Below are 24,262 nucleotides of genomic sequence, written 5' to 3' on the forward strand. Positions count from 1 at the left end.
ATTTTGCATGTTCTAAGCAAAAACTCACTTAATTTTGACTTGTTTTCTTCGGAAAACAAGGCAATAATTTTTACTTGCCTAGAAAATGCTTCCAGATTTAAGAATTTTTTGATATTTTGGCTGGAAACAAGACAAAAAAATCTAAGTAAGAAAAGCATTTTTTTGCACTGCAGTAGTACATTAACTGTACAATCCATGAATCCATGTTGTTGATAACTAAGTAAGTGCAAACCCTCTGTACAAATAGCCTTTAGTTTTATCAGCAAGGCACATTATTATGTTCCTTATTTTTAAAAAGGTTTTATTTAGTCACCTGTTTACTGATTTTGGCCACTTTTCAGATAGTCGCCCAGCTAAACTAAGTACCATCTTGGCATAGCTAAGAGACTGGATTAAGACCAGATTAACCTAGTTTAAAAGAGCAAAACATTTTAGGCTGGCATAAAATGTGCTTTTTACAGCATGATTACAGCTGGTTTTATACATTACAGGATTAGTAACTTCCAGAATAAAAATTTCCTGATAATTTACTCACCCCCATGTCATCCAAGATGTTCATGTCTTTGTTTCTTCAGTTGAAAAGAAATTAAGATTTTTTTTGAGGAAAACATTCCAGGATTTTTCTCCATATAGTGGACTTCAGTGGGAGTCAGCAAGTTACAAATTACAGTTTCATTGCAGCTTTAAAAATGGTCTTGGATCAGCTCAACTTCATGCATTATGTAGTCTCATTGAAAAGGTGGATGTAGGCGAAAGTACCGACCCAGTGTTTATAAAGTGAACATGCAAAGAAAGTCAAAATCCTGGAATGTTTTCCTTATAAGTTCTTAATTTATTTTCGACTAAAGAAAGAAAGAAATCTTTATTTTGGAAGTGAACTAATCCTTTAAGTTGCTCTAATGCTCGGATTTACTTTCAATGCCAAACAAAATAGGTCTAAATAGTGTGAACTTTACACATACATTATAAAAACTAATCATCAATATGTGGTGGCACTTACAGCAATGAGTTGGTAGGAGTTGTTCATCATAGCGATGAGCATGTTTAACAGCACCACCAGCGAGATGACATTGTAAGTGCCGAACATGGTGGCCCCCACAAACTCTGTAAACTCATGACGAGCCTTCACATTGGTAACGTACAGATTCAGCAGCCCAAACACAGACCAGAAGAGAGACTGGAGAGTTTCAAACAGCCTGAGAAGTGAAAGAGAGAGAGAGGGAAATAAAAAAGAAGCAAAGCAAGAATTGTCACATCTCCAGTTTCTCCCAAACACAAATATACACACTAAGGGAAAGTTAGAATTGAATTAGGGAACTGAGTTTGAATGGTTTTAAGCTGCCCGCTGTTCTTCAGAAAAAATCCTTCAGGTCCAACAGATTTGAACCCTTTCCAACATTGACCGTATGATTTTGACATCCATCTTTTCACACTGAGGGCAACTGAGGGACTCATGCAACTATTACAGAAGGTTCAAACACTCACTGATGCCCCAGAAGAAGAAAAAAACAATGCATTAAGAGTCAGAGCTTTTTGAATTTTTCATTTTTTTTATTTTGCCTAAATGTCATATTTTGTCATTCAGTACTGCCCTTCAGAGGCTACAAAAGGTACTTACATGTTCCCCAGAAGCCAAAAATAAGTTAAATTTGCCCTGATCTTAAAATTCCAAAAGTTTTCACCCCCGGCTCTTAATGCTGTCACAAGGACGGTCTGAGACGAGCGGATCCATTCGCAGCATTTATTAGATAAGACAAAACAAAACAAACACACAGGGGCAGGCAGAAATCGTAGTCAAAACACAGGCAGAAAGGTCGGGGCTGGCAGCGAGAATCAAACACGGGAGGGAGTCCAGGAATCAAACACGGGAAAACAAACACGGGAAGAAACGCTCAGAAATGCAGCCGGGGCAATACAAGACTTCGCGAAGAAGCTGAGTGTGAGAGTGGCTTAAATGCAGTCCTAGAAATGAGGTGCAGGTGTGAGCGGTAATCAGTGCAGTGAGAAATAAGGAGCAGGTGAATGCAGTGATTAGTGCAGTGGCTTGTGGGGAATGAAGTTCATGATGTGTAGTGCAAGAGTTTATGATGACAGGATGACTCAATTCGTGAGAGAGCCCCCCCCCCCCCCCCCCCAGGTCCAGGTCCATGTGGGGGTAATGGAGCTATGGACTGAGGAGGGACCGGCGGAGGGAGAAGAGGACACAGAGGATCCGGAGGGCCAAGATCCGCAGGGTCGGAGGGCCGAGGCTGAGTCCAGGACTCTGAGGCTGGAGGCGATGGTGAGGGATCCTCCAGCCAGGACACCGATGGAGACTGGCAGACCCACGGCAACTCCTCTGCACCGAAGGTGGGTTGAAGGTGAGCCGAGGGACTGTCAGGAGACAGAGGTGGTGGGACTGGAGCAGTAGGGAGGGTGGGTGGGAAATTAGACAGTCCATACATGGCCTCCGTGGCCAGAACAGAGCAGACAGGAATCTCAGGAAGGCTGGGCGGAACCAGAATAGGCTCTGGACGACTGGACGGAACCAGCGGAGGTTCTGGACGGCTGGACGGAACCAGCGGAGGCTCTGGGAGGCCGGGCGGAACCAGCGGAGACTCTGGGAGGCCGGGCGGAACCAGCGGAGACTCTGGGAGGCCGGGCGGAACCAGCGGAGACTCTGGGAGGCCGGGCGGCACCAGCGGAGACTCTGGGAGGCCGGGCGGCACCATCTTGGCCGGAGAATCAGGCTTGGCGGCCATCTTGGCCGGGAACTCAGGAACGGCGGCCATCTTGGCTGGGGACTCAGGAACGGCGGCCATCTTGGCCGAGAACTCAGGAACATCGGCGGCCATCGTGTGTGCAGACTCTGGCGTGGCAGCCATCTTGCGTAGTGGCTCTGAGCTGGAATTTACTGTGGGAACATTGTTGTCCTCTTCTTTGATTCCCACAGTAAAAGGAGAGCCACTCATTTGCAGAGCAATGTCAATGTAAATTTGTAAAGTCCAGTTAGGTGCAAACATGGGCATGAGTGAAGCCAATGGCTCTAAGAGTCCTCCGCGGAAGAAAATCATCAGGCAAGCCTCATCCATAGTAGACTGATTTGCCAATTCAATGAAGTCCATTGCATACTCCTCAACAGATCGCTCACCTTGTTTGAGACGCATGATCTGTACTGTTGAATTCGTGCTGGAACCGGATGACACCATACTAGCTGCTGGATCCTTGTAGTGGCGAAGTCTTCTGTCACAAGGACAGTCTGAGACGAGCGGATCCATTCGCAGCATTTATTAGATAAGACAAAACAAAACAAACACACAGGGGCAGGCAGAAATCGTAGTCAAAACACAGGCAGAAAGGTCGGGGCTGGCAGCGAGAATCAAACACGGGAGGGAGTCCAGGAATCAAATACGGGAAAACAAACACGGGAAGAAACGCTCAGAAATGCAGCCGGGGCAATACAAGACTTCGCGAAGAAGCTGAGTGTGAGAGTGGCTTAAATGCAGTCCTAGAAATGAGGTGCAGGTGTGAGCGGTAATCAGTGCAGTGAGAAACAAGGGCTGTATCCGAAATCGCCCCCTATACCCTATTCACTATTCCCTACATTAGTCCACTCGTACAGTTCACTTGAAGGAGTGAATGAAAACGAGTGAGTGAATTCGGACACTAAGTGCACCGGAAGGACTGCCGCTTTTGCATAGTATTGCTATACTGTTTAACAATCATTTAAAACGGACAGTTCGAGTAGTAAGATTAAAGGATTTATCTTGAACTATGTCAAGGAGTTTATGTATAAACCTTGGTTAAACAATTTAATAATCAATTTACAACAAATTTGTACCTGTGTTGTACGCTGCATTATGCAGTGGACGAGCGCGTTGTAAAATGAACAGATGGATGATTCAGCTGCGGGCGCCATCGTCTGGAGAGACGCGGGAATTCAGTCGGCGCGCGACTCTCACAGTGCATTATGGGTTATCTCTAGCTATTGAGCGTACATCGGTTGTACACTCGTTTTTGCGGTGCATTGTGGGATTGAATGAGTGCACTCGAGAACGTCCACTATGGTTTCGAACACCACTTAAAATGGCTGTCCCCTCAAATAGTGCCCTATTTGAGGGTATAGGGGGCGATTTCGGATACAGCCAAGGAGCAGGTGAATGCAGTGATTAGTGCAGTGGCTTGTGGGGAATGAAGTCCATGATGTGTAGTGCAAGAGTTTATGATGACAGGATGACTCAATTCGTGACAAATGCATTGTGTTTCCTTCTGAAGCATGAGTGAGCATTTAAACCTTCTGTAATAGTTGCATATGAGTCCCTCAGTTGTCCTCAGTGTGAAAATATGGATCTCAAAATTATACAGTCATTGTTGGAAAGAATCTGAGGGACCTGAAGGACTTTTCTGAAGAACAGCAGGCAGTTTAACTGTTCAGGACAAAGAAGGGACTTATGAACAACTAGCACTAAACAAAAAAAACAAAAACAAAAACAGAGTGAATCATTCAGGTAATAACACAGTATTAAGAATGAAGTGTATGTAAACTTTTGAACAGGGTCATTTTTATAAATTCAACTATTATTTTCTCTTGTGGACTATATGCACTATGTCTTTTATGTAAAATATCTTATTCAGATATTTTTTATCTGAATAAGATAAAATTTCCAATTCAATTAAAATTCCACCTCATATTATACACTGTATGTGGAAAAACCAAGAAGAAAAAGTGGATAGTGCTCTTCCTTACTGTTTTTACTTGGAACAATTCAAATATTTGCCTTCTCAGAAGTAGTTTTGAAATATATTGTTCTCATTGAAATCTCTTCCCATTTCTGATCACATTATTACCGCACAGCCTTGAGCAACAGATTCTCGTCATTACACAACAGTTGATGGATGACGCACTCCTCTATAATTTTGTCTTCGTCCTCTGAGATCAAATGATTCTGCGAGGCTCATGCTATGATGTGAAATTTCAGGAAGATCATAACCATTTCCATTCTCGTTTCCTTTCTCATTTCTTCCTCATTTTAACCTCTGCGGGAGGTCAGCATTAAGCTGTGTGTCGCATCTTGGCCACATTATATTCATTGTTAAAGTTGACCGAAGTGTCAATGTGGGTTTTGTAATATGTGCTTCACAGTTCATTCATTCTGATTATTAGCAAAGCTATAAGACCTCTGTTACTGCAAAGCCAAGCAGGGAGCTCGACTGTTGAGCTGTGTCATTATCAACTAATGACTGATGTCTTCATCTAACTCTAAAAAAGATGCTGAAGCTGAAAAAGCTGAGCTGGTTTGCAGGTCTTAGCTGGCCATAGCTGGTTTAAGATGGTCTCTCAGCCTAGTCCAGCTTGTGCTCAGCTAGTTTAAATTACTTTTTCCACATCAGTCTAAACTACATACACCATAACGACAAAGCAAATTTACTAGAAATAAAAAACTGAAATGGTTCTATTGCATAAATATTTATACTCTTTTCTGGGCCATTTGAAATTTAGCTTAAGAGCATTCATATTGCTTAGTGTAGATATTACTACACTTTAAGTGAAGTTAGCCTGTGGCAAATTCATCTGAATGGTCATGATTTAAAATTGCACACACGTCGTAATAAAAGGTCTAACAGCTAAAAATGCATATCAGAGCAAAAAACAAGCCCTGAGGTAAAAAAAAGACTGCATGTAGAGCTCAGAAACAGAACTGCATCAAGCCACACATCTGGGGAAAAGTTTAGATAAAAAGTCTGTTTAATTGAAGGTTCACAGAAGTATGTAGTCTCTGTTAACCTTAATGGAAGAAGTTTGAAACAACCACAACTCATAGAGCTGGTCTCCTGGCCAAACTGAGCAGTTCACGGAGAAGAGCTTTGGTGAGAGTGGTGACCAAGAACCTGCGGTTCACTCTAGTTGAGCTCCAGGAGAGACCTATAGAAGAACCAATATCACTGCAACATTTCACCGATCTGGGCTCAGACTGTGATAAACAAGATTCTCTGGTCTGATGAAGCTCAGTTCCAAGCATCATGTTTGAAGGAAACCAGACACAGACACAGTAAAATGTGTTGGTACTAGCAGCCTCATGCTGTGGGGCTGTTTTTCAGCAGCAGGGACTGAGAGGGACTCATCAGAGTAGAAGAAAAGCTTAGTGCATCAAAATTATTGAAATAAAAACTTAGTCCAGAGCATTCAGAACCTCAGACTGGGCAGAAGGTTCACCTTCCAACACGACAATGACCCTAAGCACACAGCAAGGTTGGCTTATAGACAACTCTGTGAATTTCCTTGAGTGAGAACCCAATCAAATATTTCTGGAGAAAGCTGAAAATGTGCATCTACCCCCATTTAATCTGACAGAGCCTGAGAAGTGAAGAGGTGAGGAGAAGAATGGCAGATGATTGCCAAATGCTGATGAGCAAATTGTGTCGTATCATACCCAAAAAGACTTGAGGCTGTAAAGGTGCTTTAGCTAAGCACTGAGTTAAGGGTATGAATATTTATGCAATTGTACTTGTTTCAGTTTTTTTTTATTTATACATTTACGAAGTTGTGACAATTCTGTTTTTTGTTTGTCATCATGGTAAATGGAGTGTAGATTGAGGTGGAAAAAAAGTAATTTAGAGCAGTTTAACATTAGGCAGCAACAAAAAAGCATGAAAAAATTAAGGGGTATGAATACTTTTGCAAGGCACTGTAAATGAGGTAACAGTATTTTTAGCAAGCCGCATTCAGTCTAGACACAAATTTATCTTTCCTTCAGAAAAACTTGAAAGTTAGGAAAAGAAAAGTTCTATAAACTGCTTTTATTAGACACTTTTCTGAAAAAAAAAACTGCATGTATGTTTTGATGCATGGTTTAAGATTGTCCTTAACTGGTCCTAAGCTGGTTATAAGATGGGTATGAGCTGGTCATGAGCCTTAACCTGTTTATAACCAGCTCAAGACCAGCTTAAACCAGCTCATGGCCAACTACAGACCAGCTTAAACCAGCTGCCATTTTTCAAAACATACCTAACCAGTATATGCTAAATACCATCTTGGCTAGGACACCAGATTAAAACCAGATTAAACCAGTTTGGGCTGGTTTTAATTGTTTGTTTCAGCAGGATATTTGTTTTTTTTTTTGGACCATGACAGCCACTGTCACCATCTACTTTCAATGTATGGAAATTAAAGGTTGTATCAGCGATTTCTAGCCTAAAACATAAAGTGTCAATTTCAGCTGACTTTTCTTCACGATCCGCTCGCTGCCTGCCCCATAAATTGTCTGTGAAAAAACCACGTCTCTCTGGTCAGCCTAGGGTCCGAGATATGCCAAAAAAACAATCGGCACTACCAACCTTTCCACAGATAAACAAACAGTGTTCCAACCAATCAGCGTCAGGGGTTTGGTTGTGGACTTTCCTACTGGTGCAGGGATGTGAGGGAGGCGGAGCAAAAGTCCACAACACCAAACCCCTGACGCTGATTGGTTGGAACACTGTTTGTTTATCTGTGGAAAGGTTGGTAGTGCCGATTGTTTTTTTGGCATATCTCGGACCTTAGGCTGACCAGAGAGACGCGGTTTTTTCACAGACAATTTATGGGGCAGGCAGCGAGCGGATCGTGAAGAAAGCTCAGCTGAATTTGAGACTTTATGTTTCAGGCTAGAAATCGCTGATACAACCTTTAAGTATGCTTAATTGTTTTGTTGGTTCACTTCTAGTGTACTTCAAGCTTAAAATGATATATTTTCACAATGTGTTTCACTCACGTAGAGAAGGCATTGTTCTGCTTCTCACACCGGATCCCTTTGCAGTTGTTGGGCTCTTCGGACGCCTTCGTCTCATAGTAGAAGTAGAGCTGGTTGAGGCCGTTGGCGAAGGCCAGCAGCACCAGACAGTAGATGAAAAGGAACTTGAGGATGTCCAGCAGCATGCGGCCGAGAGAGATCTGCAGCGGGCCCAAGTGAGAGTTGGCGGTGAAAAGAGAGATGAGACGAAGAGAGCTGAAGATGTTGGCGATGGCGAAGAGAGCCTCGGCGATGAGCGTAGGGTGCCACATCTCCCACTCCACACGAGGACGGGAGCTGTTGTACTGATGGAGAGAGAAGATATGAGATAAATGAAGACAGCTGTAGTTTCAAGCTGAAACTACACTCTAAAAGAAATGTTGTTGTTTGTTTGTTTTTTTATTACCCAAATGCTGGGTTCAGCCTGCTGAGTAATTTTATTGGGTTGTTTTAAATATTTTTACCCAGTTTTTCTGTAACTAAGCTGCTGGGTCAATTTAATGGGTTATTAAATATTGGGTTATTTTTTCTACCTAACCGCTGAGTTGAGCCTGTCTCTGACAAAACAACCCAGCTGCTGATCTTCAATCAGAGTGCAAGCTTTTTAATTGTTTAAATACATTTTATTTAATTTATAAAGTCTTTACTGTGCTGTAAATCTATAGTATTTTACTCATCACAATATACAAGGACAAGATGTCAGTCAGCTGCGTCAGAAGCCTCCTAGTAGTATCCATCTGCAGTCGTTTTCGCATGATGGAAACGCCTTTTGCCTTGCATAACATAAATTAATTTTATTTGCTAAAATACTGAATTTGATGTTAAAATATATTCTCTAATCTCAGTACTGTTTTTTTATGGGCAGGTTATGGAGTCAGTCACGGCATCTTTCAGCTGTGAGTGAAAGAAAAGCGGCATAGTTTCCCCGGTAAACAGCAGCCCATCACCGTCTTAAATTGTGGCAAGAGAATTCACACTATTTTAGTGAAAAGTGATTACAAAGAATGGTTAAATACACTTAATTTTAAACATTTCTTTTTATAATTTGTAAAATGCTTGTTAAACGAGTTTTTGAAAACCATACTGTATTCACCCAAATAAACTCAAAGTGTCTTATTTTTGTCCATGGTTGTCTTGCTTAATAATAAATGTTCATCTTTTAATTATTGCTGTTGCCTCTGTCATTTTTTTAATTTCCAGCCAATTTTAAGCCAGCAATATAATATTTTTAAACAATAGTTGACTTAAATAAAACAACCCAGCATGTTGGGTAAAAACATTTAACCCAACCAGTTGGATCAAAATAACCCAGTTCTGTTCTGTTCAATATTTACCCAGCGCTGGGTTGCCAAATAACCCAAGTTGGGTTGTTTTTAACCCAGCATTTTTTAGAGTGTATTTACAAGTGCTGGAGCTTGCATAAAAATGCTGATGTATCAACCTTAAAGTAGGCCACCATTTTAAGAGATATAGTGGCCAGGTAGAGGGAGTTCATCGCAAAATCCATCAGGTTCCACCAGTCATGGATGTATTCTGTGAAACCACCATCCCACATCTCTTTAATCTCCGCCCAGATGAAGCCTGCAACAAACAAAATGAAAAATGAAAACAAAACAATAAAATAACAGCAAAACAGTACAAAAAGAGCAGTTCCTCCACTTTCAGTACACCCTATATGGAAACATGAAAAATAAATATAGATATTTCTTTTATATTTTTATTTAATTTATTTTAATTACTTTATTTTATCAGTTTAAGATCAAAAGACAACTAAAACAATAAATAATACTAGAAAACCTGAATGATCCACAGCTGTTTTTATTTTATTTATTTATTTATTTATTTTTTAGTGACAGTTGTTTATGAGTTGCTTGTTTGTCCTGAACTGCCCACTGTTCTTTAGAAAAATCCTTAAGTGTATTCAAACCCTTTCCAACAGTGACTGTATGATTTTGGGATCCATCTTTTCACGCTGAGGACAACTGAGGGACTCAAATGCTCAAATGCAAAGATTCAAATGCTCACTGATGCTTTAGGGTAAATTTAACTTATTTTGTCTTCTGGGAAACATGTAAGTATCTTCTGTAGCATCGGAAGGGCAGTACTAAATGAAAAAAAAGGTATTTAGGCAAAATAATACAATTGTACACATCTTCATTCTGTTCAAAAGTTTACACCCCTGCCTGCAGCATTTAAATATTCTGTAATAGTTGCATATGAGTCCCTCAGTTGTCCTTGAGTGAAAAGATAAATCTCAAAATGATACAGTCATTGTTGGAAAGGGTTCTGCAAGATGTATGCAAACTTTTGACTCCAACTGTATATACATTTTCATTGCTCCAGTGCCTAATGTTTATATTCACAGACATAAAGCCAACTCTGTTATTGCTGATTGCAATGGTTGATTTATGGGCTTGTGTGTGCTTTGAGTGAAAACCTCAAGCAATTATGATTGAGTCCTGTTGTAATCAATCCTGAACTGTGGCTTGAGATATGATTTCCTCTGCTGTTGTCTTGAGGTCAATAAATTATGAAATCAATAATTCATGAGCATTCATTTACTTCATGAGAGGGATAAAACCATAGTTGTATCTATTTCCTGTGCAGGCAACCACTTTTACTGCTTGAGAAATGAGCCAACTAAATGAATGAATGAAACAGATCAGCGTTTCTTCGTTATTTGAGCTAAATGGATATTTTCACACTTTGGATTCCAGCTCAGCAGTGTCCACCTACTTTATTTTGCCTGATCATTTTCTACAAAAGGATTTTGTAATATATATATATATATATATACACAGGGGTTGGACAATGAAACTGAAACACCTGGTTTTAGACCACAGTTAGTATGGTGTTGGGCCTCCTTTTGTGGCCAATAGAGCATTTCGTCTTTGGAATGACAAATACAAGTCCTGCACAGTAGCCAAAGGCATTTTGAGCCATTCTCCTCTTGCAGATCAGGGGTCAGGTCACTACATGATACTGGTGTAGGAAAATGTTATCTGACTCGCTCCTCCAAAACACCCCAAAGTGGCACAATAATATTCAGATCTGGTGACTATGCAGGCCATGGGAGATGTCCAACTTCACTTTCATGTTCATCAAACCACTCTGTCACCTGTCTTGCTGTGTGTACTGGTGCATTATCATCCTGATACATGGCACCACCTTCAGAGTAAAAAAAAGTTTTGAGAATGACACAAATATTAGTTTTCACAAAGTTTGCTGCTCAACTGCTTTTAGATCTTTGTTTCAGTTGTTTCTGTGATGTACTGAAATATAATTACAAGCACTTCATACGTTTCAAAGTCTTTTATCGACAATTACATGACATTTATGCAAAGAGTCAGTATTTGCAGTGTTGGCCCTTCTTTTTCAGGACCTCTGCAATTCGACTGGGCATGCTCTCAATCAACTTCTGGGCCAAATCCTGACTGATAGCAACCCATTCTTTCATAATCACTTCTTGGAGTTTGTCAGAATTAGTGGGTTTTTGTTTGTCCACCCGCCTCTTGAGGATTGACCACAAGTTCTCAATGGGATTAAGATCTGGGGAGTTTCCAGGCCATGGACCCAAAATTTCAACGTTTTGGTCCCCGAGCCACTTAGTTATCACTTTTGCCTTATGGCACAGTGCTCCATCGTGCTGGAAAATGCATTGTTCTTCACCAAACTGTTGTTGGATTGTTGGAAGAAGTTGCTGTTGGAGGGTGTTTTGGTACCATTCTTTATTCATGGCTGTGTTTTTGGGCAAAATTGTGAGTGAGCCCACTCCCTTGGATGAGAAGCAACTCCACACATGAATGGTCTCAGGATGCTTTACTGTTGGCATGACACAGGACTGATGGTAGCGCTCACCTTTTCTTCTCCGGACAAGCCTTTTTCCAGATGCCCCAAACAATCGGAAAGAGGCTTCATCTGAGAATATGACTTTGCCCCAGTCCCCAGCAGTCCATTCGCCATACTTTTTGCAGAAGATAAATCTGTCCCTGATGTTTTTTTTGGAGAGAAGTGGCTTCTTTGCAGCCCTTCTTGACACCAGGCCATCTTCCAAAAGTCTTGGCCTCACTGTGCGTGCAGATGCGCTCACACCTGCCTGCTGCCATTCCTGAGCAAGCTCTGCCCTGGTGGCACTCCGATCCCGCAGCTGAATCCTCTTTAGGAGACGATCCTGGCGCTTGCTGGACTTTCTTGGACGCCCTGAAGCCTTCTTAACAATGCAGTGGAAAGTTTTTTTCGGGATTAAGTTAATTTTCATGGCAAAGAAGGACTATGCAATTCATCTGATTACTCTTCATAACATTCTGGAGTATATGCAAATTGCTATTATAAAAACTTAGGCAGCAACTTTTCCAATTTCCAATATTTATGTAATTCTCAAAACTTTTGGCCACGACTGTACAATGTCTGAACCATTGGGTGCACATAGTCAACCTTCACACCTGTTCTTACTGGTGGAATGTGCAATCAGTGAAGATTGGCTACCAGGCTGCAAAAATATAGCCATGAAACCTCCAACATTATATTGGCCAGTGTTTCAGTTTCATTGTCCAACCCCTGTATATACTTTAGTGTAAGGCTGTCACTAACAATTATTTTGGTAATCGAGTAATCAGTCAAACATTCTGACAACATTTAATTCAAATGTCCACTTAATCCTTAATATTTGGCCATTTCTTTACACAGAAATGCTACAGCCCCTTTCATTTCTTGACCATGTGAACATTAAAAATGTGTAAATTCAGAGGGTTTGAAATTTTATTTTGAAATCCCGATAAACAGTTAGCATATTGAGAACGATACTGATGTATTCTTTTGAGTTTGCATAGGTTTATAATTGATTTACCTAAATCTGATGAAATGACACACGTTGCGTTCCCAGATGAATGTTATAATAAACTCAAGTGCATTGAGTAGTAGCATTTAGGAGTTCACAATAGCATTATGTTTTGTTACTTTTTTAAATGGGTTAAATTAGGGTGACCATATGTCCTCTTTTCCCCAGGATTCCTAAATTAGCCAAAATGTCAAGGATTCTGCTTTTGCTTTCTACAGTCTCCATTCATTGTGTGCGTTTTTGTATTAAAGCATTGTGTGGTACTGTTTTCTTAATCCCACTCCCGCAAACATTCTAATATTGAATAAAATTTTCGTGCACCAAGGAGTGGCTATCAATATGCAGAGTATTTAAATCGCTTTGGATGCAGCTGGTGGTGGATGTAGATATTTTTTCCATGGAATTGGACTGATTTTAAACTGTTGCGGTGGGTTGATTGGTTAAAAGTGCTGAAATAATTCCATTTGACTGAAATGCTTGTACTAAAACATTTTGCATATTATGTTTGCAGATATTAGTTTTCGTGAAGGATGGCCTCTGTAGTAGAAAGCTTTTTAGCTGCATTTATGATCAATCTGCATAACGGTGACTGTAAAATATGTTGTTTTGCATTACATGATTGACTCTCCTCAGTGGAATGCACCACATCCGTTATTTTGTTGGATAATCGACACAGGCAAAATGCAATTCAGTATTTTTTTAAATCAAGTAGGCTACTCAAACTGAATCAAGGAATTGTAACAGGCCTACTTCAGTGCAAACTGAATGTTATGGGTCAGACACTTAAACAGTGTTATGTTCAGTGTTATTTAGAATTAAATTAAAATTTATAATAGTTTAAATATATAGTAATTGCAATTAGTTGATCTATATTAGATGTGCTTAAACGTGCATGCTGATGACATCTACTGGTTGAAGTTGTGTAAATGCAACAAAAAAAGACAGTTATCATTCACTGGTGTGGATGCAAATATAGTTATCCTTGTATGTATACAGTTATCGTTCTTAGTGTGAACGGCCCTTAAGAGGGGTTTTAAACCCACGTAAAAGGACTTAAAGGGATAGTTCACCTAAAAATGAAAATTGCATAATTAATTACTCACCCTGATGTCGTTCCAAACCCGTAAAAATCTTTGTTCATTTTTGTTTTCTTTGCGCACAAAAAGTATTTTCGAAGCTATATAACATTACGGTTAAACTACTTAAGTCACATGGAGTATTTATGACCCTGGACCTCAGAACCAGTCAAAAGGGTCAATTTATTAAGAATTATACATCATCTGAATAAACAAGATGAATTAATAAGCTTTCTATTGATGTATGGATGTATTTGTTAGGACTGGACAATATTTAGACAACTATTTGAAAATCTGGAATCTGAGGGTGCAAAAAAATTTTAATATTGAGAAAATTGCCTTTAAACTTGTCCAAATAAAGTTCTTAACAATGCATATTACTAATCAAAAATTAGGTTTTGATATATAGGAAATTTACAAAATATCTTCATGGAACATGATCTTTACTTAATATTCTAGTGATTTTGGCATAAAAGTAAAATAGATAATTTTGACCCATTCCAAGTATTTTTGGCTATTGCTACAAAAATACCTGTGCTACTTAAGACTGGTTTTCTGGTCCAGGGTCACATTTTAACATTAGCCCCTTTCACACATACAATCTTTACTGGTAAATTACCATTAATAGATCATATGTGAATAGGACCTTTTCAAAAATGCCGGCAAATTCGTTCTGGCAATTGAACAGTAAGGGTAGTTGTAACATTAGCAGTATATTGCCGGAATGATGCTGTGTGTGAATACGAAATAAAGATGAGCATGTAGAACGTGCTGACAAATAAAATCTGCTTTGGTCCAAATTGGCCAATCATAGCATTCTTTTGGAGATGACGTTATTACTCTGAGCTGTTTACAAAGCTTTTTTTGCGTAATTCGTTTTTCTATGTAAATATGTGCTTGATAGATATCTTTGACCATTGTGCCTTGTCTTGCAGCTGTTTCAAGTGTTGCGCTAAAGACCCAGCCTTCTTTCTCATTCATCAGCACTGTGGCTCTGCAGCTGGATACTATTATAAGCATCTAGGGTTTATAAGACCAAAAACGTTTTCTGTTTGATCATCCCTTTACGCCTGTCACTCACACTTTGTTGTCAAGACAGATAGTGAAACTGCTTTTGCTGACATTACAGAATTTCCCGGCATTTTGATGCTGATGTGTGAAAGGTCTCTTACTGTTAAAAAGCCAAAATGCCATTGCCTGTATGAACAGCATATTTTATTTTATCACAATTTACCGGGATTGCTGTGTGAAAGGAGCTAATGTCCTTACTACCTTTCTGGGCCTTGAATGTGTCAGTTGCATTATTGTCTATGCAGGGTCAGAAAGCTCTTGGATTTCATCAAAAAGTATCTTGTGTATAATATGTGTGCTGAAGATGAATCTATCCATCCACTGGACTCAAATGTACCAAAGAAGTCTTACCTAGAACCCAGGGTAAGATCATCCACTCCACGATGGTGGGTGGAGGTCCCTGTACATGCAGGTCAGTTTGCACGATATGCTGCGAGGCGAGGAGGAGGAGGAAGAGGAAGGTCAGGTAGGAGGCAGTGTGGCAGATGAACTTGATGAAAGGCTTCTTGATGAAGGTTCCCAGGGTGCTCTTTGGGGCCAGAAGGTAAATGAGGGAGAAGGCAGGGAACAGCAGGCCAATGATGAAGCAAGTGACAAGCTTCACTGCCCAGTGACGTCGTCTCCAACCTGGGAACCCGTCGTACCACAGTGTTGCCAGGAGCTGCTGGCAGTTGGGCTGAGCTACAAACTGTGAGAATATAATAATAGCTGAATGATCTAAGCCAGTGAAATTCATGACAAATACAGATAAAGATGGTATTTAGTATCTGGCATAATATTTTAACTCCTTGACATTTATGCACCACAAGTGTTCGCATCACAAGATTACACAATGTAACAAAAACTAGTTCTTCTATAATTCTGTGCTGCTTTTATTATTATACTGTTTGTTTTCATGCAATATTTGTAGTAAATATTTAGGTCAGTATTAGAACTTCTGTCATTAATTATGGAACACTGGTGGCATACAGATACGTTTTGTACTAATTTGACTTTTTTTTAAGGTACAGTCAAACCAAAAATTATTCAGACATATTTTTTTACTAGTGGGTGCAGGACACTATAGTTCATTTATGTAAGTGAGGATAGCAAAATAAAGTAAACTGTGACATATTATACCTAATACAGTGGACGACCAGTAAAACTGATACAGATTTGGGAACAAAAATTTGATATTACACTTTTACAGACCTTTCTATCAAAGTTATCTGACATTAACAAGATGAATTTGTTCTGACACAGTTTAACTCTGAGTTCTTGTCATATTTTATTACCATTTTCTAAATTATAGCGGATAAACTGTGATAATGTGAGAAGGTGTCTGGTTTGACAGTATTTTGCTTTTGCAAATATGGGAACATTGTAGAAGTTTCTGTAACATTTTGTTAAATTCTAGTGCTTTCTGGGACATTCCAGAACAACTAGTCTAGTCATAAATGACAAAAATCATCCAACATACACTTTTGGACGACTCACTTTTGGTAACTGTTTAACTGTTAGCTCAAGTACCATGAAACAGATTAGTTTGTATAAGTTGTTAACATTTTTTTTATGAGCACTGTTGATGTTACACAAAAAGTAAAAAAAAAAAAATTCATAATGTCAAACTTCATAAGCGAAACAAAATATTTTATAGTGTTATATTGATTTTAAAATCATACAGATGTTTTATACACATTCTTGACAATTTGTTACATGATTGATAATAATATGAATGTATAAGAAAATCGAATAAGAGAAAACGTCAAAAATAAATAAAGTGATTAATAGAATTATTTGTATTCTGCTATTAATTAAGCACATTTCCTCCCCAAATAATAAAAAACTCTTATAGATTGAAGTGTAGTGAAGTGTAATGCAAAATAAGTAAATAAATACATTTTATATATAAATAAATACATTTTTAGCATTCTTTGTGACATTTTCCCATACGTTAATTTAATGTATCATTCATTTTTTGTTAACTACTATCTTTCAACCATCCTTAAAGGGATAGTTCACCCAAAAATGAAAATTCTGTCATTAATTACTAACTCTCATGTCGTTCCAGACCTGTAAGACTGTTCATCTTCAGAACACAAATTTTTCATGAAATCCGACAGCTTTCTGACTCTGCATGGACAGCAACACGTTCAAGGCCCAGAAAGGTAGTAAGGACCAGTATTGGGGAAAACGCATTACAAATAACACTTTTTCAAGTAACTAGTAAAGTACACTCTTAAAAATAAAGGTGCTTTAAAAGGTTCTTCACAGCAGTGCCATAGAAGAACCATTTTTGGTTCCACAAAGGACCATTCATTCAAAGGTTCATTAAAGAACCATCTCTATTTACCTTTTTAGAATCCCAAGAACCTTCTTTATTAACCAGTGTCTTTGCTGCTAACCTTACATGATCCAATTCAACCATACTATAAGCTAAATTACTTTAGATAAACTAACATTTGTGCTTCATTGCTTAAGAGTGTTGAACACAGAAGTGAATTTACTTTTCCTTTTGCCTGAGCTGTATTCATTTAACTTTTGGTGTGATAGGGCTTTTACATTCGCCAACAACAGAACTTTTTATATTAAAAACAAACAAGCAAGCCCTGGCCAGATTTAAAAAGTAACGCAAAAGTAATGTAACGCATTACTTTCCATAAAAAGTAACTAAGTATAATTAGTTACCATTTTAGGGAGTAACACAATATTGTAATGCATTACTAAAAGTAATAAATTTTATAAGTAATAAAAGTAACTTTTCCCCAACCCTAGATCCCTAAATAGTCCATGTGACAAAATTTAACAAAAATTAGTTATTGTTGATGAAATCAACTTTCTGACTTTGCATAGACAGCAACACAACTGACACGTTCAAGGCCCAGAAAGGTAGTAAGGAGCAGTATTGGGTGTAATGCATCACAAATAACACTAGTTACATAATCAGATTACTTTTTCAAGTAACTAGTAAAGTACACTCTTAAAAATAAAAGTGCTTTAAAAGGTTCTTCACAGCAATGCCATAGAAGAACCATTTTTGGTTCCACAAAGAACCCTTCAGTCAAAGGACCTTTTGTAAAACAGAAAGGTTCTTCAGATGTTATAGGTTTTTATTGAACCATTTAGACAAAAAAGCTTCTTCTATGCATTGTGAAAGTTACTTTTCAAATAAGTAATGCCAGTTACTTTGTTTTCCCATTTATTGACTAACAATTCTCCTTTCCCCATGTTGAACTACCATTTTCAAGGCCACACGTTTACGTCAGTAGTGCAACGCATGCATGTGTTGCTGTCTATAGAGGGTCAGAAATCTTTAAATATCTTAAATTGTGCTCTGAAGATGAATGTCTTACGGGTTTGAAATGACATGAGGGTAAGTAATTAATGACAGAATTTTCTTTTTTTCGTTGAACTATCCCTTTAAAAAGCAACCAGGTGCACATAAACTGACAACCATCAACAAATGTTATGCAACAGCATAAATGTTGAAAAGGTATGAGTGAGTAAACATCAATGAGGTTTGACATTCATGTCATTACGTAATACCTTTTTCCCCAGGCATTTTGAGGTGAAATCAGTTATTAAATCAAACTGTCAGACTTTGAGTAAGAAGTCATTTAGTTTTACTTTTATCACTGGAAAACCTTTATCTAAAAATTGCATTACACTTATTGCAAGGTCTAATAAGGCCCTGGAGTAGCCTGGAATGACTCTCGCAAATCAATCCTTGTAACTTTTAAACCTGCAATCTCTCATCTACCAGACTGTTATGCCACACCATCCCAACCCTTCATGATCACACACAATGTTACAGGTTATCTGAGATTTATATTTTAGCACTGCAAGAAAAACTGCTCAAATGCCTAGAAATGGCTCCCTTTTACACAATGCAGGTGTGAAATGGTGTGCCTGTCCATAATAATCATATAAATAATGTTTCTCACATCACATTTTTCTCTTGCCGCCTGACCTACATTGCTCTGCAATGTTATTATGTTTCATGAAAGGAGTCATTTCTGCTGTGGGCTTCTATTAAACAGACAAATGATTCAAAATGCAATTCAACTTGAACTGTCACCTCTCATGAAAACATTTTGCAATGATTCTATGAGCTTTAGAAAACAACAATTCTTATGAAATCCCTTCATCTCAAGATATAATTTCTAGGGAAATCTGAAAAGTTCTGATTTACCTTAAGAAAACTTTTTTGGAATTTCATTTCTTATGTTTTTATTTGTTCATTTATTTCATTTCATCAGCAAGAGATCTATGTTAATGAATAAGAGAGGAAAACACTGGGATCAATAAAATGTCTGCATGACAAGGACTTAACGTGATTCCCACTGCATTTGATGCACAGCCAAAACATGATACCCTTATTAAGGCAACATGATGTTGTGAAACTTAATTTGATGCCTGAGGACAAGATGAAAGTTTACAGCTGTAGACACGCTTTACTGACATTAAGGTAGATCAAAACACTGCATTTTAATTTATATTTATCTCATAAGCTGCTTATAAAATGCCACAAGGAGAATAAGCTTGCACTATGACTGAGCTCCTGTTTGTTATGATAATAGTAAAAATTTTCAAGTCTAATTTAACTTACACATCCATGCTAATATTTCAAGTGAGATAGAAATCCAGTTTTAGCTCATAATAATCATAAGCTGTGAGCTAAATAAATAAGCTCCTAATTTTCCCTCAATAAACTCCTAATTTGCTGCTTATTAGGGGTTCAAGCATGTAGCGCTGAAACCCTGTCATAATTGTTAGAATGTTCACAGATCATCGATCTTTAAAATCTCGATAGTGCAGACCAAAATGTAAGCCAACAAGGTGACAAAGGCTCACCCCATTCAGCCTGACAGTGATCTAAAGTATGAAATCACTCAAACTGTCAGTCACAGGCTCAAGTGTCTTATGTTGTTGGAATCCTTGGCTCATGGTGGACAAAACAATTTATCATGAGCCCAAATTTTGGGTATTTTAGTTTTTTCTTTTTTTTTTTCCCTAGGTTTTTTGCCTGACTGCAACCAAACCAATGCAGAAAGATTCTCTGGAGAGCAAATATCAATTAAAGCTGCAAGCAGCGATGAATGGGCCCTTGCACCCGGGCTCACCGTTGACCGGTGGCTTTAGGAAAACAGCAAACGGTGGGCAGTATGCTTTTAATACAATAAATATATGAAAAATATGCCATAAGTCATTTAAATGTGCCAAACTTGCCGCTGCCAGCTGGTGGCGCTATGCCTATAACTGATTATTGGCATGTAGATGTGTTCAGGCCAGCACTATTATCAAACATATGTAGTTTGGTGCAGATTGGCCTTGGTATGTTTGAGTTAGTGAAAGATATGATATATCTTGCTGCCAACAGGTGGCGCTATGATAATATCTGAATATTGGCCTTTAGGTGTCTTCAGGCCAGAACTCTTAACAAACCTGTGAAGTTTGAGGCAGATCGGACATTTTATGGCTGAGTTATAACAACTTCTATGTCCATGGCGAAACAACAAACTTTGTCAGGCCGCCACGGACACGCCCTTTAACGAAAACTCAAGATCTTCGCAATTTAACATCTCTAAGGCCTCTAGATCAGACTGACCAAATATAATGTTGATATCATTAAATCTCTAGGAGGAGTTTGCTATGAACCTAACCCCCTGCAAGGACTTCAGATAATGCCAACTGTGAACCAATATGCTACATTTTCCCTTTATTCTGATGATGATGATAAGAACATGTAATTCATGATGATAACAAAATGTTATTATTGCTTGCTTTACGTCCACCATTTCTGCTTAAATGTCATCGTTACCTGTCTGTACAATTTGTGTGTGGATATTGCTTTGCTGGTGACTCCTGTTATAAGACATCACTCTTAAGCGCTACATAACTAAGAATCAATTAGGAAAACGGTGTCCAGTTGGCACATGCATTCACAGTAACCCTCTGCCAGTTTGGATTTAAAGTTTACAGAATTGAAAGGGTTAAACTTTAAAATCAACACACAGACACATACACACAATATATAAAATTTTGCCATCCAGTTTCATTTGTTAATATTAACTATATTAGTTAACATGAACAATAATTAAATAGCATTTATTATTGTTCATTAATATTAACCTAAAAAAAAGTATTCATATATTGTTTAAAGGTAAATTAGTATCTTTTTACATTAGTTTATGTACTGTGAATTAACATGAACATGAACACAGTTCATGTGGGTGTACAGCAATACACAATAAAGTGCTCTATAAACACTTCATTCTTTCAAAATATCTTTAAAAATCAAGTTGAGTATTGTAATGGGGCGATATATATATATATAACTCATCTTAAAATGGTAAAACAATTTTGAACAGATAACAGCAAAGTTTGTTTTGAGGTCAAAGTTTGTCTTGAAATTGTTAATTTAAATTTTATATTCAATAAATAACACTATGAAAATAAATGTCTATCAATGAAGATAAATCGCTCATGCTAAAAAGTTGTATTTTTCTTAATCTTTTGCCATCTGACTGAATAGGACAAGTTCATGGTACAGTTCAGTAAAAAATTAATAAAAAAAACAACTGCAAAACACAAACAATGAAAGACTTAGTGACCCTTTATATTTTCTCAAAATATCAGACTCTCAAAGATCAGACATATTTATGTCGATTACACTACATATGTGTGCATTTCTTCTTCAAAGATGGTCTATTGCAAAACAGTTTCACTCTCTCTCCCTCTCTCCCTTTCACCCCTCCCCCTTCAGTCACTCTTCAGTCACTCTGTAGTGACTCAACAGAGGCTCCGTCCACACGAAGCCGGTGCGTTCCCTATCCGATCATTTTTTTTCCTCGTTCTAAAAAAAAATTCCGTAAACACGAAACCACTGAAAACGGTGTAGTATATATGCCAGACCAGTGTGGGGTGCTGTAATTCTGCCATAGAGATACGCTATACACGGAGAAGAAGACTTTGAGCATGCGCATAACCTTGCGCGCTGTATATGAACTAAGAAGAAGAAGACGAAGATGCGAACATTATCACTTGTTGCTCATAACAGTTGCATAGAAGCAAATAGATTTTGCTGTAATAAAGCTATAGGATTAGTAGTCCGCCAATATTGTTGTTGCTGTTACGTGTGACGCAGCCGACACGTGATGTGATGACATCATCGTTTCAAAAAATATACGGATTGGCTGTACACACGAAACCGCGAGGGTGTCGTTTTCAGATTTATCCACTTTGGGACCCGGTTTAAAAAAATAGCGGATTCAGTCTCCTAAAACGCCGGATCCGTGTGGATGAAACGCCAATGCGATAAAAAATGTATACGTATACAGCGAAACCCGTCTCCGTGTGGACAGGCCCAGAGACAGTCAGGCAGAGTGACAGCAGGTTTCTGATTTCTTTTTTTAATTTTCTTTAATTCATAGAAGCTTGTATAAAATTGATATTAACAGCACTTGCTCAGAATGATTAGATCTCTGTGTGAAAAAAGTTTTAAAGAGTTTGGATGCTGCACTTTAAAGATATAAAAAAAATTATGCTCATGTTTTTTACTATATCTTTAAAAAATCACCACGTCAACACCGTTCAAGATATCCCAAATCCGCTCGCAATTTAGCATCTTCAGAATCTTCTCTTCATGTTAAAAAAGTTTGGTGTGAACAGCTTGTTCTTCTTAGGAGTAGTATGAATTTGTTTACAACCTGATTTTTCCAAAAATCCACATTCAAATCAAAATAGCCGGCTTCCTGTTGGTCTTAGCTAATGAGTTTAATTTAGAAAGTTGTCCAGATTGATGAGAACAATATATGTGCAGAGTTTGGTGACTGTAGGAAAAACTAACCCCCCAACTTTTGTCAAAAGATGGCGCTATAGAGTGCCTGCTCCACATCCACGTATGGCCTTTTGCCAGTGTCTAACTATCATTAATATTGATGTGTGTGTTGAGTTTCATGAAATACTAAGCATGTTATCTGCCTCGAAAAGACAGGAACCTAATTTTGAAGTTTGACACGTTGCCATGGCAACAGCATTTGATTTATCATCGACCCCTTTACATATTCTCATCGGCCGTGTTTTGACATTATTTTGATGAAGTTTAAAGAAAATCGAGTAAAATTAAGAGGCTGATTTCAAAGCATTTTGAAAATGACACACTTCCTGCTGCCAGTTGGTGGCGCTATAACTTTGACTCATAATAGTCACGTTTATGTAATCGGCATCATACACCGAACAAACTGGTGAAGTTTCATCAGAATCAGGCAATGTGTGCAACAGTTATTAGACACTTTCTGTTTCTCATTTCTCGCCATAACTTTGTCGCCTTGCCACGGCCAAACCGTTCGAGATATCAAACATCCCCTCGCAATTTAGCATCCCCAATGTCTTGAGATCATACTGACCGAGTTTGGTGACAATCCCATGCATGAATCCTGGGAGGAGTATATCAAATTCCAGAGCATACACTTTTTAAACAGCCCTTAATATCTCACTTCCTGTTGGGTGGAGCCTATGACATAGAGTACAAAAGTTGTTTGGCTCAGTGAGATCTATATGTGTACCGAGTTTCATATCAATACGTGCAAGTATGTGTGCGCAGTACATCAAGTTTTAAAACTGTGTTCCAGGGGGCGCTGTAGAGGCCATGTACCACGCCCGGGTCCCAGCCTCTGTGACGTCCGCATGACGGCAGATTCCAACATGTGTGCAAATTTTCAAGAGTTTTTGAGCATGTTAAGGCCCCCATAAGTGCCCAAACGGTTGAAAAAAAAAAAAATTAAAGCTGCAAGCAGCGATGAACGGGCCCTCGCACACGGGCTCACCGCCGACCGGTGGCTTTAGGAAAACAGCAAACGGTGGGCAGTATGCTTTTAATACAGTAAATATAGGAGAAATATGTCATAAGTCATTTAAATGTGCCAAACTTCCTGCTGCCAGCTGGTAGCGCTATACCTATAACTGATTATTGGCATGTAGATGTGGTCAGGCCAGCACTTTTATCAAACATATGAAGTTTGGTGCAGATTGACCTTGGTATGTTTGAGTTAGTGAAAGATACGATATATCCTGCTGCCAACAGGTGGCGCTATGATAATATCTGAATATTGGCCTTTAGGTGTCTTCAGGCCAGGACTCTTACCAAACCTGTGAAGTTTGAGGCAGATCGGACATTTTATGGCTGAGTTATAACAACTTCTATGTCCATGGCGAAACAATAAATTTTGTCAGGCCACCACGGACACGCCCTTTAACGAAAACTCAAGATCTTCACAATTTAACATCTCTAAGGCCTCTAGATCAGACTGACCAAATATAATGTTGATTTCATTAAATCTCTAGGAGGAGTTTGCTATAAACCTAACCCCCTGCAAGGACTTCAGATAATGCCAACTGTGAACCAATATGCTACATTTTTCCTATATTCTGATGATGATGATGATGAGAAGATGTAATTCATGATGATAACAAGATGCTATTATTGCTTGCATTACGTCCGCCATTTCTGCTTAAATATCATCATTACCTATCTGTACAATTTGTGTGTGGAT

At 38.5% G+C, this 24,262-nt stretch overlaps 1 protein-coding gene across 1 annotated transcript in view; it reads right to left on the minus strand.

Moving 5' to 3' along the window:
- Positions 1-24,262, minus strand: part of LOC141292570 (short transient receptor potential channel 5-like) — a 45,059-nt gene that overhangs the window by 15,067 nt on the left and 5,730 nt on the right. The window contains exons 3-6 of the mRNA XM_073824603.1: positions 15,081-15,417; positions 9,187-9,326; positions 7,728-8,050; positions 1,001-1,196 (exon numbers count right to left, since the gene is read on the minus strand). Of these exons, the coding sequence (XP_073680704.1) occupies positions 1,001-1,196; positions 7,728-8,050; positions 9,187-9,326; positions 15,081-15,417 (996 nt within the window). The remainder of the gene's footprint in view (positions 1-1,000; positions 1,197-7,727; positions 8,051-9,186; positions 9,327-15,080; positions 15,418-24,262) is intronic.

The sequence above is a fragment of the Garra rufa genome, chromosome 19 (genome assembly GCF_049309525.1).
Source record: "Garra rufa chromosome 19, GarRuf1.0, whole genome shotgun sequence".
Lineage (NCBI taxonomy): Eukaryota > Metazoa > Chordata > Actinopteri > Cypriniformes > Cyprinidae > Garra > Garra rufa.